General features: G+C 34.0%; 1 protein-coding gene across 1 annotated transcript; it reads left to right on the forward strand.

Moving 5' to 3' along the window:
- Positions 1-6,832: 6,832 nt before the first annotated feature.
- LOC148299634 (CD9 antigen-like) lies at positions 6,833-14,536 on the forward strand. The gene is made up of 5 exons (XM_088275864.1): positions 6,833-6,952; positions 8,150-8,344; positions 9,537-9,710; positions 10,809-11,063; positions 12,844-14,536. Exons 2-5 carry the CDS (start codon positions 8,150-8,152, stop codon positions 12,994-12,996), a joined length of 777 nt encoding a protein of 258 aa, XP_088131990.1. The 5' UTR covers positions 6,833-6,952; the 3' UTR covers positions 12,997-14,536.
- Positions 14,537-18,338: the final 3,802 nt, after the last annotated feature.

The raw sequence follows: 18,338 nt of genomic DNA on the forward strand, positions 1-18,338 counted from the left end.
TGATTGAGTTCATATCTCAATAGCTCACAACTGATATTATGTGCAAATGTCGAGAGTGTGAATGAAATGACTGGTTTAAATTTAAATTATAACTGAATCCGTTTTCTCTAATTTCGCTCGTGATGCATTCACTGCATGTGATTTCTGGGTGGAGTCCAATTTTTTGATTATCATCGTTAGCATCGCTGAGAATATTTCGTTTTTATTTCTCGCTGGTATCATGAATGGTAGATAGCTACCCATATCTATCCATGGTTGATAAATCTAACATACTTATTGCATTTGTCTGGTTTATCGTTTCTGAAAATTTTTATTTTTTGCTGGTGAAGTATCAGCAGAAAGTGCTTCTTCTTTATCTTCTGTAGCCTTCTGTCCTCCACTGCTGGATATAAGCCTCTTCCGTATCCTTCCATTTCTTCCGGTCGGTTGCTGCTCGCAGCCAATTTTCACCCCCCACAGCGGCTATGTCGTCGGACCATCTTTTTTAACTAAGTCAGACTATGACAGGTGTAATAACACACGCCAAACAAAACATTGCCCATGGCGGACAGCGCGCTTCTTGATAGCTGCTGTCACTTAGCATTTTTAATGTTTAACTAGACTAAGCCATAGCAACGCGTGGCCGGGTATAGATAATATTTTTTGTAACGTTTATTTTTCTTCAAACGCTTAATTTCATACGATGGTGCATAGGGCACTGCATCGTATTGACACAGTGTTATCTCGATCGTTGCTTACATGAAGGCAAGGTGATTACTCCTGCGCTTCGGGGACCAGTCCAAGTTTATATTAAATAAATATTACAGTGTCAAATCACTAATATTTATTTTCACCCTACCCCCCTGGGAATCGAACCCGGGACCACCAGCACGGTAGCTAAACGCGCCAATCATTACACCATGGAGGCGCACTAATGTAACATTTACCTTATAATAAATCGTTTATTTTAAATTAATAATTATTTTAATTGTTCTACCCTAATGTATTTTCGTCTACGAAAATCCATCGCTAGAATAAATTCCTCGAATTTACATATTGTAGCCGTGCGTTTAAAAAAATACCGTCCCAATTTACAGGATCGAGGGATAACGTGCATTCCTGTCATAATATTGGGTTACATGTTTAGTGCTTAGTCCGTAATCCTATAAGCTGATTTGGAATAAATACTTGGTAACGAGTAACCGGCAACTATTGTCCGGTACTAGAGTGCGCGCTACCCGGAGCGCATAGACCGCCAGATAGTGTTGATGTTTCGGGATGACTCGGGGCCTTCCTCGCGCAGGGATCGGCAATCTTTCTACTGATAAGAGCCACATATGGATGAAAACAGATTCTCGAAATATCCAAGGAGTTTTAACGTAAATTTTTACTGTAGCTAAATAAACCAACGTCGGGTCGGAATCGGATTTAGCCGACTAACTGAACTAAATACTAATCCCTTTCACTGCCTACACCGGGGTACTTCTAGAAAATTCGGTGACGGATTTACAAACTTGTATTTATTTAGATTGGCAGTGACAGATATATTGAAAGCTTTTAAATGTAAATTCACAGTAAAATCGGGATACAATTATATGTTACAATAATTAAAGAAAACACTTCGTTTTTTTCCCACTTGAGTTTTATTATAGACTACATGTTTCAGAAATTAAACTTCCATCATTCAGGTCTGTGTAATAACTAAAATATAAAATATAAAATTTTTCTATAAATAAGGAGAGGGGAAAGTAAGGGGAAGGGGTTAGTCAAGGAACGGAGTTTGAAAACAAAGGAAAAATTGAAAGCAATGGCTAAGAATTTTGAAACAATATATTATTTAATAAATTATTATTAGAATTCAGGTTTTTTTTGTATTTCTAAATTTTCAAGATAATTCATAATTTGGCCTTTATATGGAACAAGGTGTAATAATTTTAATTTAAGAGAGTGAAATGAGTGATTATATGTTGTTTCACATTTTCAATAAATTTCGCAACTTGGTTAAAAAAAATTGCTTTGCAAGAGCCAAAAAAAGCCAGGAAGCCTAGATGCTTCTGTATCAGATCTGGGCATGCGGTGGGACAGCTTTCATTGTAGCTAAATAAAATTTAATAATGATAAATAACTCATTTATTTTTTAAATATTAAAAGGAAACATTGATTTTTATATTTAAAATATAAATAAATAAATTAAATTGGAGTTCTACAAATTAAACGCCAAATCTATAAATAAATTGAAGTTGGCTAATATAGCCATCCAGGTATTTTTAGTATTTTTAATAATAAAATATAATTTTGTAGCCTCTAAAAATCGGTGTTTTGTTTTAGTATTTAGTATACTAATAAATTAAAATTTCTGTTTTCTTCTGCAAATCAAACGCCAAGTCTATAAATAACATAAATAACTAATCAAATTTTGTTATTTTTATTGAAAACATCAATTTACCATATAATTTACTATACATTGTTGGATGGGGGGAACATACAACGCATTGAACTCTGTGAAAATAGATCAGAGAAGAAAAATATATTATTTTCAAGTCCAATTTCAATGTAGAAACCATTTAAAAAACCAGCAATCCTTCAAGTATTAAAGGGTGATAGATATTTGAATCTGAAAAAAGTTCTCCAAAATGATTTTACAATAGCAAAATGCAACATCAAACATTTCCAACAAAATAACGAATATTTGGGAACAAAATATTTCAATAACCTTCCAACAGATATAAAACACTTATTAAATTTTGTAAAATTTACTAGTTAAATGGCAACAATCGCATTCGAAAATTTTCCCGTGCCTAGTAACCACTTATTTACAATTTTAGGCACTATCGTCGGTTAATTTATTTCGTAACTTAATTTTTTTTAATGAATGATTTTCTTCTTCTGCGTAGTGGAGGTGAAGCTGCAGTAATAGGATGATATAGAAGATATTAGTCAGCCACAGATGCCTACGAAAAGAGACACATACGGCTCGCGGGCCGCGCTCTGACGACCCCCGCCCCAGTACTGTACGCTCGCAGCTCAAGTTTAAGAAAACGGGGCAATGCCCGGCAAATAGTTGGACCATTGTGGTCAATTACCGCTCTCAGGGTTGCCTCAAAGTTTTTTTTTAATATTATAAATTATGTGTGAATAAAGTACCGTAGACTGGGACGAATTTTCGTCGTTTTCTAGCCCCTAGCATAGGGCACCGCGTTGAAACGACGCGGTTTTAATTCGACCGTTGTCTATATTAAATTATATAGAATTAAAAAAGTTAACTAATTCGGAGCGAATCTCACGTATCGCTGTTTAAATGCCAAAGGGCCACAACGCAAAAAATAAAACTATTCTTTATATCTCTTTATTCTTTATATTTATTTTATATCTCTTTAACTAAATCCACAACATTTTCATATTCGAAAAATACACCCATGATTCTAACTAACTAACTAACTAACCGTCACGCCGCTTCACCGCAGGGGTAGGCAGAGAGAATCGAACGCCACACCACTCTGTCTTTGAAAACATTTTTCGCCTCTTCTACATTCATGCATCTCCTCATACATACCCGACGATTATTACAACTATGATTCTAGCGTTTGAAATGGACATTTTTAACGCTAGAATCATGGGTGTATTTTTAATATGAAAATGTTGACGATTTATGTAGATACAATTTTTGGATTATTTTTCTACCACATCATTTCTTCTAAATATCATCTTGACGTCTCAACATAGATGTAGAAGAATTTGATTGTCTGGGCTTTTACGGGGCTTTCGACCATCATAGGCTGGTTTAAGTGATCACTTTACACACGTGTTACATTCATCAATTCTACCCGTGATTTTTCGTGTAACTCTTTTATTTGTATGTGAGGTCCGAATCCTGGATTATAATCACATACATGAGAAACACTAGAAAATATCTTTTCCATTTTATTATTTTAGCTTAGAATTTGACCAGTCAATTTATTAACAACATTTTGACTGTGTCCAAATACTTGTTCACAAATCTGGATTATCTCCGATTACAGGAGTTATTTTTATATTATTTTTTGACATCTCAACATAGATTTATTTATCTAGTTATTTTTCAAAACATATTGCATACATAAGTCATAAATATAATATTCCCGATGTGTAATTTCTATTTCTCATTTTGGGACATGGGATTAAGGTTAACAAGACTGACTAACACAAATAATAAAGTTACAATTTTTTTTAAAACCAAAACTAATACATGGCAAAATATAAAAACGACAAACAGGTATAATAAATAGATGATTCCATATTCTTCTTCATCTATGTTGAGATGTCAAAAAATAGTACGAAAAATAACTCCTGTAATTGGAGTATTTGGACACATTCAAAATGTTGCTAAATATCATTTCACTCTCACTAACTTCTAACTGCTGTTTTATTGCAAGATTTTTGCATTGTGGCAACCCTGATTTAATGCAGACCCTCGTAATCTCCAACATAAGATGTGGAGTTTTTTTTCTAAATGGCCACTAACAGCTTGATGACTATTTGCTTACGTTCGGTTAAAAAATAAATTACTGAGAAACGTGATCAAATTGTTTAACAGTCACCGTCAAGTCACCGCGACGCGAAAACCGGATGTTTAAGAGAAAATATATTATAGACATTTATATTTACGATATATTATACTAAAAATAGTACGTAGGATAAACCCCGGTTGTTGTCACTTAGTCAAGATTAGTCAATTTTACATATTTTTTTGCGAGTGGTTTTGCCTAGAATTTTCATTCACACGAATTACATGAAATTATAGTAAGCATTTTCTGGGCATTCCGAAAACATGCACAACTGAAAATTGACGATTTTTTATTTATGACGTTCTTGAAAGGAGTGAGCGATATATTGAAAAAATATTTTTATAATTTTTTAACTTCTTACCTTTCAATAATTATTTTCTAAACCATATATTAATTTCGAAGAAAAACTTATTTTTTCAATACAAAAATGAAGTTTTAATTTTTTTTTTTAAAAATTACGTTAAATGTTACCTGGGTTTAAAGAAAATTAACTTTCGAAGTATCAAATGCTGGGCCTTGAAAGGCTACGCGTTCTTTTGTTTATTATTTGATTTATTTATTCAAACTGTATATTTTTAATTCCATTAAGACTAGCCTTGATCACAAGGCTTTTATAAATGGAGATTGATTTTCTTACGGGCGTTGTTCGACCTTCAAATGGGTCAAAGGGAGGGGGGGGGGCGTGAAAAATGGGTCTGTCCTGCTGTTGTGAATTTTTAACGTATCCATTCCATGGCCCGCAACAGCAAAGGCACGGTCGCCAAAACTAGAGCGCCGGTTGCGAGCTATTAACACGTTCAATGCGTATAGAATAATGTCATGCAGCACGAATTTTTCAAAATCCATTTGTTTAAAATCAAATTCTACTTTCCATTTAAACATCATAAATAAATGTATTTATTTATTTTTATACATCTCATCGAAAATGAAGAAGAATATGGAAGGAGGAGCATTTACGGACGAATGTCATAGGCTGGTTTAAGTGATCACTTTACACACGTGTAACATTCACCAATTATTCTACCCATTATTGACAACCACACTACTCAAATTTTTGGAATTTCTTTATATATATATTTATATATATATATATATATATATATATATATATATATATATATATATATATATATATATATATATATATATATATATATATATATATATATATATATATATATATATATATATATATATATATATATATATATATATATATATATATATATACATATATATATATATATATATATATATATATATATATATATATATATATATATATATATATATATATATATATATACATATATATATATATACATATATATATATATATATATATATATATATATATATATATATATATATATATATATATATATATATATATATATATATATATATATATATATATATATATATATATATATATATATATATATATATATATATATATATATATATATATATATATATATATATATATATATATATATATATATATATATATATATATATATATATATATATATATATATAAATATATATATAAAGAAATTCCAAAAATTTGAGTAGTGTGGTTGTCAATAATGGGTAGAATAATTGGTGAATGTTACACGTGTGTAAAGTGATCACTTAAACCAGCCTATGACATTCGTCCGTAAATGCTCCTCCTTCCATATTCTTCTTCATTTTCATATATATATATATATATATATATATATATATATATATATATATATATATATATATATATATATATATATATATATATGTATAATCCAATTTCGAAACATTGTTCTTGAATCACTAGAACCTCACTAGAGACATCTATTGGTGAGATGAGCTTTTTATAGAGCAGAAACTCTTTTCAGAAACGCCAGAAAATATATGAAAAATAATTTCCATAATTGATATAATTTAGATTTATGAACAAGTATTTCGACACACTCAAAATGTTTTAATTATTTGTGTTTTCAAAACACAAAACTGATTCCTTATCTTAAATACGACTCCTAAATAATAATAATAAATATTTGTGTATAAATATAGCGAATGTGAGTGGGAGAACAGAACGAGGACGGCCGAAAAAGACTTGGCACGATCAGATCAATAAGACTCTAAAATATGGTGTTCTCAAAAGTCTGCGTAATCGGAGGGCATGTATGACTAGATGTATGGATGTGAAGGAGGTGAGAAGTGTATGTCAGGACAGAAGAGTGTGGCGTTCCAGCTCTCTACCTACCCCTATGGTGAAACGGCGTGATAGTAGTAGTAGTAGTTTTTTATTTTATCGGTTAATATACAGTTCATTTCATAGAAGCCATCTTATTAACATATGTAATGCCATCTGGAAATCCTTAAGCATAAATACGTATGACTCCATCAGCAATGTGTCGACTGAAATTTGACTCCATCAGCAATGTGTGAGATTTTTATTTAACCCTCGATTAGTCCCGCATTATTGTATAATATTATAATTGTGAAGCCATTTTAGAACAGTGCGAGAAGGTGATACATCGCTCACTCTTTTCAAGAACGTCATAAATCGAAAATCGTAAATTTTCAGTTGTGCATGTTTTCTGAATGCCCAGAAAATGTACTATATCCCAGCAAAAGAGGCATATTTTTAACATAATATTTACCCGCTACAGGGCAGAAAGTGTTGTTTTTGCATTTTGAAGAAAAGGTATTGTTTAATTATTTTTTTAATATACTAAATATTTTTCAAATGGAGAAAAAACCTTCAGGTTTTACCTAAAAAGATCTGTTGCACAGTAAAAAGTTCAGTAAGTGGCTTGATATTTATTTTTAAAACATTGTATTATATTTTTAAACTTTAAAAACGTTCTCCTGAAAAATCAAGTTTTTTGATTTATGACGTTTTCGAAAGGATTGAGCGACATGGTCTTATATTTTTAGATTACTTAATATAATTTTGATAAATATGACCATGTTTCACCTTCTCGCACGGAACTAAAATGGCTTCACTTCAACTAGCGCATAAATCTTCAATCTCTCACACTATGTTATAATATTCTTTACAACCCCAATGCACCTAATCTCTATCATTAGATTCCTAACTGTCCATCAAACCTCCTCCCTTAGTTTTTCTCTCTACCTCCTTCCCTTAACTCCCTTTTTTCTTTGCCTTCCTTTTTATCATCAATTTGTAATTTATGTTTTTTTAATGTTCAAGCACTATCTACCCTGTGATTGCAAACAGCTATATCGTAGTCGTACAGGAGAAAGTGACCAACTGACAAAACGTAAAGTGTTCAGGAGGGCCATTCAAATCACTTTTGCTTGGCAAGAAAATAAACATCAATGCAGTTAGTCATTTTTAACAAGTCAATATTATTATACTTCCAAGTTTAAAATCCTTTGGGATTTTTTCAATATTAAGCTAGTAAGATATCAAATAGTTAATGATCACATTTTTGTAAAAAATGCATTTGGTCACTTTCTCCTGTATGACTACGATATATGGTATCAAACATTTTGATCAATATCACTAGTCTGTTTTGATTGGTTGGAAGATATTGCTTTTTAGCAATAAGCCCGCCAATTACCTTTTTATTTTCTGTACATGAAGTTAAGAAAATAAATAATTTGTTCTCCAGATGGTGGGGCTGCTGGTGGTCCTGCTAGCGGCATGGATGCTGGCCGACCCCACGTTCTACCTGTCCATGGCGCAGGAGGAGTGGCAGTACCACGCAGGCGTGTACGCGCTGCTGGCCTCCGGGGCGCTGCTGGTCATCATCTCGCACCTCGGCTGCTGCGGCGCCATCAAGGAGTCGCAGTGCATGCTCGTCTCCGTGAGTACCTACCGCACTCGCTTGACAATCGTGTAAAGATGGTCATGTGAATCACGCTTATATTAATGTGTGTTTAACCCTCTCTTACATACTTGAGTGAGTACCACACTTGCTCGGCAATCATATAAAAGTAAATTCATCATGTAAAGATGGTCATGCTGAAAATCAGACCACCAAAATGATGCATTGACAGCTGGGAATCAAAATCACTGGAGACTAATCTCTCTTAAAAACAGGCCACAATAAAGGCCCTCTTAAAAACCATGTGGGTGTGTGTATGTATGTATCGTCATTTTGTATGTTGTGGGGAAAATGTGGAGGTCCTCACCAAAAAGTTACATTTCTAGTATTGCACGAAAAAATGCTTTAAATACAAATCTGTTCTGTTTACTATGTTCTATCGAAATCTTAATTAACCCTTAGAGTGCGAACTGTCGATAGATCGACTCTATTATTACGTATAAAGTGTGGAGCATCGGAACACCGACTATTGCGCAGTTTGATTTAGGTATCGACCTGTACGGACATATCTTAGTGCGCGCATGTATAACGTTTTTAACAAGTTAATTACATTTACAAATAACCATTTAAAATTATTTTGCTGTTAATTTAACATTGATTTTTTTATTTTTTTTAAGTAAAAGTTTTTTATTTCTACCTACAAAATGTCAAATTCGTCAAGTAGTGATGATGAAAAGCAATTAGCAATTCATGCAAAATATTGGAAAATAAGCTCAGCACTTTACGGCTGTCCAAACTCAAAACACAGTAAGGAACATTTTTTATGTAGTACGTTTTTTTTTGCATTTTTGGACTAAGTAGATTCTACTTAGTCCAAAAATGCAAAAAAAACATACTACAAAAAAAAATGTCCCTTACTGTGTTTTAAGTTTGGACAGTCGTATAAGGGTTCAAGTTGTGAAAAAACGTGGTCAATCCTGTGTTAAACCAATATGAAATCATTAAATCGCACCAAAATGTAACAATTTCACAAGCTAGAATTCCTGATCTGATACTTAAAATCATTTAAAGTGGAAATGTAACATTTTGGTGAGGATCTCCACAATAATCCTTTAGTCATGTCATTTTTAATGTTGAAATCGCCACAATAGAGCCCTTGAGGCGATTCCTCACAAAGATGGCCCTGCACAAAATGTCCAATAAGTAAATAAGGGCGACTCCTCTTGTCCAGTTCTTCTGCATCCTGCTGATCGGGGTGGTGGGGGAGGCGGCGGCCGTGTGGTGGGGCGCGGCGCACAGCGGCCGCCTGGTGCAGCAGGTGCGCTCCACCGTCGAGAACACCGTGCGCACCGAGTACGACGGCAAGAACTCCCGGACGGCCGTCTTTGATGCCATCCAGAGCCAGGTTAGTGCTTTCAATATACACACATTTAATAATCTTCGAATCTCTGAGATGAAAACTTTCCCATCTATAACCGGAAACACGTTGCGAGACCGCGTAAGAAACACTGATATCCGAGGCTTGTGTAAGACGGAAGATATTGTTAGGTGGGAACGACAACGAAGGCAATACTGGAATAAATATGTAAACAGAATATCAGAAGACAGACTTCCACGTATCGCCCTTTAAGGAAAATCTGAAGGACGTAAACCCTCAGGCAGACCTCCAAAAGGTGAGAGATAGCTGTTAGTCAACTTCCCAAGAGTGACAGGCGGAGGCACAGACAGATCCTGAGGATCTATAAAAAGAAGAAGACATTCAAGGGATCTTACGTTCCTTGTGTCATTGCAACCATATTAGGTCTATTGCGACCCCCCTCTGTATCCTCCCTCTGTAGCTCACTCTCATGACCTTCGTGAGTCATGTAGCTTACGACCTGTCTCGGTGTTAGGAGCTTCACCTTCTCGGAGTCCAGTAGTGGGCCTCCAAGGATATAACTACGATTGCAAGCGAGTGCATCACAATTATAGAGAATGTGGGTGTTTTGCTATCCTCCATACAAAATCTACAGACTGGGGAATCATACTGTCCTGTCAAGGTCCTGGCTAGGATCCTTATTTGTTTCTTGTTAAGCTTAGAGCTTCTGTGGTGAATTTCCACGAGTACCCCATGCTCAGTTCCTTCGCGTGTTTCATCCCTATGCTCTTGGACCAGATTTATTGGCTCTGATCCATGGCCCAGTTTTTTAGGCTGAACTTGATAGTGGCAGTCCGCATATAGGCTCAGGGCTCATTAGTGGCCAACAAATCTTGATCATAATTGTCATCAAGAACATGCGATTCACTTGGCTAGGCCATGTATTCCGCATGACTTCCGAGATTCTTAATCAAGCTTGCCTCTTTTACAAGGCGTCAGGTTCCCGCCGCCCAGGACAAATACTGCTGACAATTCGTTGGCAGCTCTTGTCTGAACTTCAGAACGCACACTGACTTGGGAGGATGCAAGGGAGTTGGCGGCCGGAGCGTATATGGTTTACTATATAATATTTGATATCTGTTACAGTTGCAGTGCTGCGGCGCCCGCGGCCCGGCCGACTGGGCGGGCTCCGAGTACAGCAAGGCGGCCCTGCGCGAGCAGGCCGCTGGGGGGGCCGGCGGGGTGGCGGGGGCGCTGGAGACCCTCGCGCTGGGCGCCGGCCTGCCCGCCGCGCCCGCGCTGCTGCTGCCCGCCTCCTGCTGCGCGGCCCCCGGGGAGCTGTGCGAAGTCAGCCGCCGCTCGCTGCTCACCGCGCAGTTCAACCCCGTCATACACGGATCCGTAAGTGCCCCGCCATATATATTTTTTTCTTTATTTTAAATTCTTTTGCATATACAACATAAATTCAAATACAAAAAAATATGAATAAAATATAAAATATGAACACAAAAAAAGATCCCACAAAGGCATGGCCTGTGTGTGGGTATACAATATAATTTAGGTCATAGTAAAGGTTATAAGGGTATAGGTATTATAAGTAGAACTAGAATAATAGTGTTAATAAAAAATACAAAAAAATACTTGTCTATCAGAAAACATTTTTTTTTTTAAATAAAGTTAAAAACTCAAAAACATAAAAAGGATGGAAAAGTAAAAAGTAACAAGTTAGCAAGCATGTACTACAAGAAAAGGAGCTTAAATCTGTTTCTTCAATAAATAATCTAAGCAAATTTTTAAATTTACACAAACTTAGGGAATTAACATAAATAGTCTTTGTGGAATAAGTTGAACAGTTTTGGAGCTATGAAAAATGAGTGTCTGCGCAAGTCTGGATTTACAAAAAGGGATTTCTAATAAATTATTCATTCTTTGGCTAGATCTATTATTATTTTTAGGAAGTTAATGTTGGCGCCTAAAACATATTCATTGCCACATCACTCTCCCGCAGGACTAAAAATAAATAGTAATAAGACTGGCGTGAGGCTCGACAAAATTCTACACACATGTCGACGGCCCCTACGTAAAGTACACTATCTGCAAATCTGTTACTTTACAGGAGAGAGCTTAGAAGATTTTTTCAACGTATTCTTTTTTATTAATTAACGGTTTTATCTGAAATTCTAAACTACTATTATTCATTCAAAAACACGATAAAACGATGAATTAAATCGTTTTAAAACTTTATGCTTTGTCAAAATTAAGTAGTTAGCATTTTAGGAGTTCAGTTCATTTCGAAAATTCGATGTAGATAGTGTCTTTTAGCCTGAAAACTAGGCGTAATTTATTTTATATATTTTTTTTGTTTTTTTATACATATTTGTAGATAACGGTCAGTTGATAACATACACCAAATATCTCAAAATTGACAAAAATTATGTTATATACACAACGAGGCAGGAGTTGAAAACCATGATTTTATATAATGTTTCTGACAAAATGAATTTAATCGAATGACTTTGACGTTCATTGAATTTGATACTCCTTTGAAAAAAATTCGAACCGATGTTTATTTACCTTCATACTCCCAGAAAGGTTAAAAACATCGTTGCGTAATCTAATGTAATAAATAAAATAAAAAAAATCAATAAATAAATTAATGTTCATGTACGAATGTATAATTTGCGAGTGTTAACACAGCTTTAGTCCCCTTGACTACTTATATTTGAGATAAGCGAATATAAACACGAACACATCCCTTTAACCCTTTCCACTCTGACCATTTTTTCTCATAACTGATCAGCTACTCTGATAAAAAAATGCGACGTTTTTCTACCATTAAAATAAAAATTTTGATTCCCTAATTTTGGGACACTCTGTCTGGCAATTCGTATGACCATGTTAATTAAGATTAACTGTATTTATCTGAAATATTTTTTGGTAGAATATACTTGGGTGATAGAGAAATCGGTGATTAAAGTTATACCTGCGCCGGGCCAGACATTGTGGCTCACGGAGCTGCCTACTAGAATCATACGGGCCAGAATGTCTGGCCTACAGAGTGGTAAGAGTTAAAACAAGTCCGACTTTCTTATTGTCAATCGTATGATCTGGACAGTTTAAACAGGCCAATGATTTGCGAATAAACGCGACGATGCAATAATGACATTTCCCCCCTTTCCAGGGTTGTGCCGACAAAGTTGTGGAGTACCTCACCAGCCACCTGGACATCTTCATCATAACCGGAGTGATCCTCGTCGCTCTGGAGATCCTCGGCCTGTCCTTCGCCCTCATCCTGTGCTGCGCCATCGTCCGCTCCGATCGTTACAAGGCCTAGGCCTTCAACACCGACAACTGCCAAACTAAAAAGGCCGCTTAACTTAAAACCTAGTAAGGAACTGTACAAGACATGAAAATAACTTCCTTATCCACCTATCGGTTTCTTTTTTTTCTTTCTAAAAGGAATAACCCGCAAAACGTCTATTTTAGATGCTTGTCTGCAGGTAGGATAGTAAGGGTGGGGAAGGTAAATGTGAAAAATACGTCACAAACACCCAGACCAATTGAAAATAAACCTTTCTTGAATTCATTTTGCAATTGGCGGGAATCGAACCCTTCTCTATTATCAAGTAAAGTATATTATTTCAACATCAATAGATTTGATTTGTGTACCAAAATAATTATTATCACATTCAAATTATTCTCAAAATATTTCTCACTTAAAATGCCAAAATTTCGACTCGTCATAGTTTAAAACTAAAGTCGCAATTTGATTAAAATTAATTTTCGCAAGAATTTTTATATTCCTAAAATTGATTCAACACGTTCCATTACTAGGTTTTTAATTTGCGTAGCCAAAATCTCCCGATGCGTCATATCCCAATACTCAATTTACTACATATTACCGAATCTCGTTACTTGAATCTCCTGCGAAAATTGACCAAGTCCAGATTAAAACGGGTCCATGCGACTCCATACTCCATTACTCCTGAATCATGTACTTAAGTTTAGAAAACAATATTAAACCTTAAATGTTTGAGCAATATAATAGTGGGATCTGATAAACAACTTTGCAAATCTCGCAGGGTTTTTAACCGTTTAAACGAGTTAATGTCAAAATTAATTGGTTTGAATTGGTTAAGCATAAAAATTATGTGGATTGACTTGGTGAAGCATCAAAATTACTTGGATTGAATTGGTAAGGCATCAAAATTACAAGGATTGACTTGGCGAGGCATTCAAATTACATGGACTGACTTGGTAAGGCATCAGAATTACATGTATTGACTTGGCGAGGCACCAAAGTTACATGTATTGACTCGGTAAAGCGTCAAACTTGCATGGATCAACTTGGTAGGGCTTCAAAATTACATGGATTGACTTTGTCATTTTTCGCAGTTGCTCACTACATGTTTCCGTAAATTTTTAAATAATAATACTCTTCCGCATTGTAAATTACAGCAAAAAAATTATATTGAATTCCATTTTATCAAAATTACCTTTTTAACGGATGACAAATCTTTTTATGTTTTAAATTAATCTTGTTTCTTGACTGTGAAGTACATAAGTTTAGAATTAAATGATAAGTGTTTATTTCTATCTTAAGATATTTAAAGTCTACGTGTGCCATCTTTATTGATAATTTTTTAAGCGGCATATTTTTATTTTTTACTCAGTGCATATTTTAAAATATTATTCAATTTTTTAACTCGACTCGAAAATATTTACGCTACGCTAACTGCCATTTCCTCGATATGTTGTTTTTATACTCGGCACTGATTTTATTATTTAAAGAAAAATGCAATGGATATTGGTCCTGTCGTTGGTACTTGAATTGTATTTATAAAAGAGCAGAACAAAAACTGAAAGAAAAAAAACCTACGATGTTACATTGCAATTATTGCTCTCATTATCCATTGCATTTTAAATTATCTAATGATCGTAGCTACCTCGTAAAAAAAATCGACCCCAATAACCATATTTTTCTGTGATTACTTATTTATTTTATTTTATTAAAATGTTCAAAAAAAGCGCGCAACATTTTTAAATAACTTATATGTATCGTGATATTTTAAAATATCATCCACTCGAGTATCATATAAATAATGAAGTTATTACTTTGTTTTTATTTAAGAAATGATAATTGCATTTACCATTAAATTAATGTTGAAAATCTAATTAGGTCCATTAAGTAAACTTTTTTTTACGATATTCTTATTCGCCCTAAAGATCAACAAAAAAAACACAGTTTGGTGTTGTTTTTTTTATTTTAAAATTATTATGTAACTTTGTCATCTATGGCGATGAGGAAATTTTATTTTAAAATCACTTATTTATTATTTTTTATGCTTTTTTTATTTGGAAAGATTTGAAGCGACTTTTAATAGTTTACAGTGATCACATCTAAATTTTAGAACTTACAAAATAAATCTGTTAAAAATCATTCAATATCTTATAATATTTAATTATTATACTCAGTCTATTGAATAGTTTTGAGAAAGAAGCTGTTTGCTTCGAAACTGGTCTACATCGTAATTAAGTTACATTGTGATTTTATAATGAATTTATTTTGTTAGTTTTAACTCTTAAATGCATACCATTGCAATTATGCAACAACAATTTCACATCAGTTTAAACATCCTTCCATCGCCTGAAATTGTTATAATTCACACTGTTGCATATTTGCCACATACCTAGGTGTGTGGCAAACACCTAGGTGTTGGAATTAAGTCAGCCTTTTACAACTAGACGGCGCTTTGAGTACCTTGTTGACATTTAGTTATTGTTGTCAAAGATTTTTTTAAATTAAAACAATAAAAAATCATGCATTTAAGGGATAAAATGGAGGATCACAGAGTTAGCGCTTCAAATGTCAATTGTGTTTAACTTGATTTAATCGCAATTTGGATTGGATTTTTATTTCTTCCATCAATGAGACCATTTTTTTCTAGCCGGTTGATATGTTTAAGGGTGTGATAGATGTGTAGGTGAGGTGAGGTGCAGAAATGCGGGACAGGCGAAGTGATGACGGGAATGTGGAAGCAAGTTGCTTGATCCGGTACACTTCCGGCGCGAAGTTGCCCTTTTACTTGGATCAATGTTACGTTCAAAACCCATTAATTTTAAGTATTTTACTATGATAATTTATGATAACAACATTATTAATATTGATATTTTAACGAAAACAAAAGATGGCATATTAAAATGTTAATATAGAGCGGATTGTTTATGAGAAGTGTCTTTTGAGGGTGTGTCAGTGTGTTAGGATAAGAAAAAATATCTCCCATTGATCTAAATTCAGAAAGTATGTACAATACTCTTTGCAATAAGTCCTGCTTGATATACATATGTCTTATTTGGTAAAAGGCAACGTTATATGTCTTATGTCAGCCTTTGTAATGTAGTGGTTAACGCTTTGGAGGCCCCGAGTTCAATTCCCGAAGAGTTAAAACAAATATTCACTTTAATATTTAGCCTGTGCGCTGGCCGCCTTATTCTTTCTTACCCTCATTTACACACAAAGGCGCATTGTGGACTGCATCAGATCAACACAATGATTAGTGAAAGTTATTTATATGAAGGCAAGGTGATCAGTCCTGCGCTTCCAGGGTAATATTGAATCAATATTAGATTTTTTTAAAATCTGAAATCAAACTGAGACGTTCAGGCCTATAGTTTAATGTGCCTCCACTACGCAATGGAGACTACATGTTGTATGTATTTTGATGTTTTAATTGTCCTAACGAAGAGTGCAATGAACGGGAGTGGTTATTACCAACATAACTAACATTCTATCAAAAAATACATATCGCTCACGCCTTTCAACAACGTCATATATCAAAAAACTTGATTTTTCAGGAGATTGTTTTTGAGGTTTAAAAATATAATAAAACGTATTAAAAATAAATATCAAGCTACTTATTGAACTTTTTACTGCGCAACAGATCTTTTTGAGTAAAACCTGAACGTTTTTTCTCCATTTGAAAAATATTTAGCATATTAAAAAAAATAATTAAACTATACCTTTTCTTCAAAATGCCAAAACAACACTTTCTGCCCTATAGCGGGTAAATATTAAGTTAAAAATATGCCGCTTTTGCTGGGATATAGTACATTTTCTGGGCATTCCGAAAACATGAACAACTGAAAAATTACGATTTTTGATATATGACGTTGTTGAAAGGAGTGAGTGATATGTATTTAAGTGATGGCATTTTTGGTGCACGATCATGTTCTCGCTCACATCCTCAAAATGTATTTCTCATAAAAAGTCTGTTCCAACTGTTGTTTCTTGTATTTACATTATATTGGATCCAAAAGTAATATAACTGAATATTTTATCTAACATAGAAGAATATGTATTATACGACGCAGAAAGTAGCATTAGGTTTCTATGTATTTTATTAATCGGTGTTGTAGGTAAGAAATGGATTCTTACGCTTCTCGGTGTTTTTTCGTAATTTACTCGTTAGAAATAATATATTTACTAAGCCGAGTCTGCGGACTACGTATTCGCAGACCATTATTCAAAGTTCGGCGGCAAAACTGGCCCCCGATTTGTTTTATTTCTCGACAAACGACTGACATTGCTACTTCGTTACCATTATATTGATTTTTTTATATTTTTGCTTACTTATTTAATATATATATCTCTATTTTTTTGTTGCGTAAGAGAGAAGATACTTTATATTATTGCGGATGTACTAATTCCTCACAATGCCTGCATTACAGTATTCCCTCGCTATGGATTATTTTGATTCAATAGAAGGTTTACAACATTTTGATACTATTCAATAGTATTTGGACACACTCAAAATGTTGTAAATAAATTATCTGGTCAAATTATAAGCTTAAATAATAAAAATGAAAATGGTATTTTCTGGCGTTTCTCATGTGTGTGATTATAATCCAGGATTCAGACCTCACACACTAATAAAAGAGTTTCTGCTCAATAAAAAGCTTCTTTTCATCTCACCAGTAGATGTCTCTAGTGAAGTTCTAGTGATTCAAGAACAATGTTTCAAAATTGGTTCATATATATAGAACTTCCAAGAATTTGAGTAGTGTGGTTGTCAATAATTAGAATTGGTGAATGTTACACGTGTGTAAAGTGATCACTTAAACCAGCCTATGACGGTCGTCAGCCCCGTAAATGCCCAGACTTCCATATTCTTCTTCATCTTTGATGAGATGTCAAAAAACAATAGAAGGTTGTTCTATTGATTCAAGTTGGTGTAGAATTCTTTTCGTTCTGTCATTATTTCATCATATAAATATCGAAGACTAAGTCCTTTACCCGCTCCTTACACACACCTTTACCCGCTCCTTACACACACCTTGGGATAATGGCCACTGCAGGTCTAGCGCAGTTTGTGTAGCACACAGGATGTAGCACCCAACATTCAAATCTCAATTTTCCTAACCGACTTTCGACATATTAATCATTTTTATCTTAAAACATAGCAAATTCTTCATACAATTGATTTTTGTGGGAACAATCCTATGAGAAATGTCTTTTTGTACAGTTACACATTAAAATTTGGCTATGTTGATCTTGGCGGTCACTGTAATTAGACAAATATATATGTAAAAAACACTCTCCTTACCATCCATTGTTTACTTTGTGTAATACCACTTTTTTGGTAAAAAAAAAAGTGGTATTACTCAAAGTAAACAACA

This window comes from Brachycentrus maculatus, unplaced genomic scaffold (genome assembly GCF_059751285.1).
Source record: "Brachycentrus maculatus isolate JH-2025_06_01 unplaced genomic scaffold, ASM5975128v1 h1tg001035l, whole genome shotgun sequence".
Lineage (NCBI taxonomy): Eukaryota > Metazoa > Arthropoda > Insecta > Trichoptera > Brachycentridae > Brachycentrus > Brachycentrus maculatus.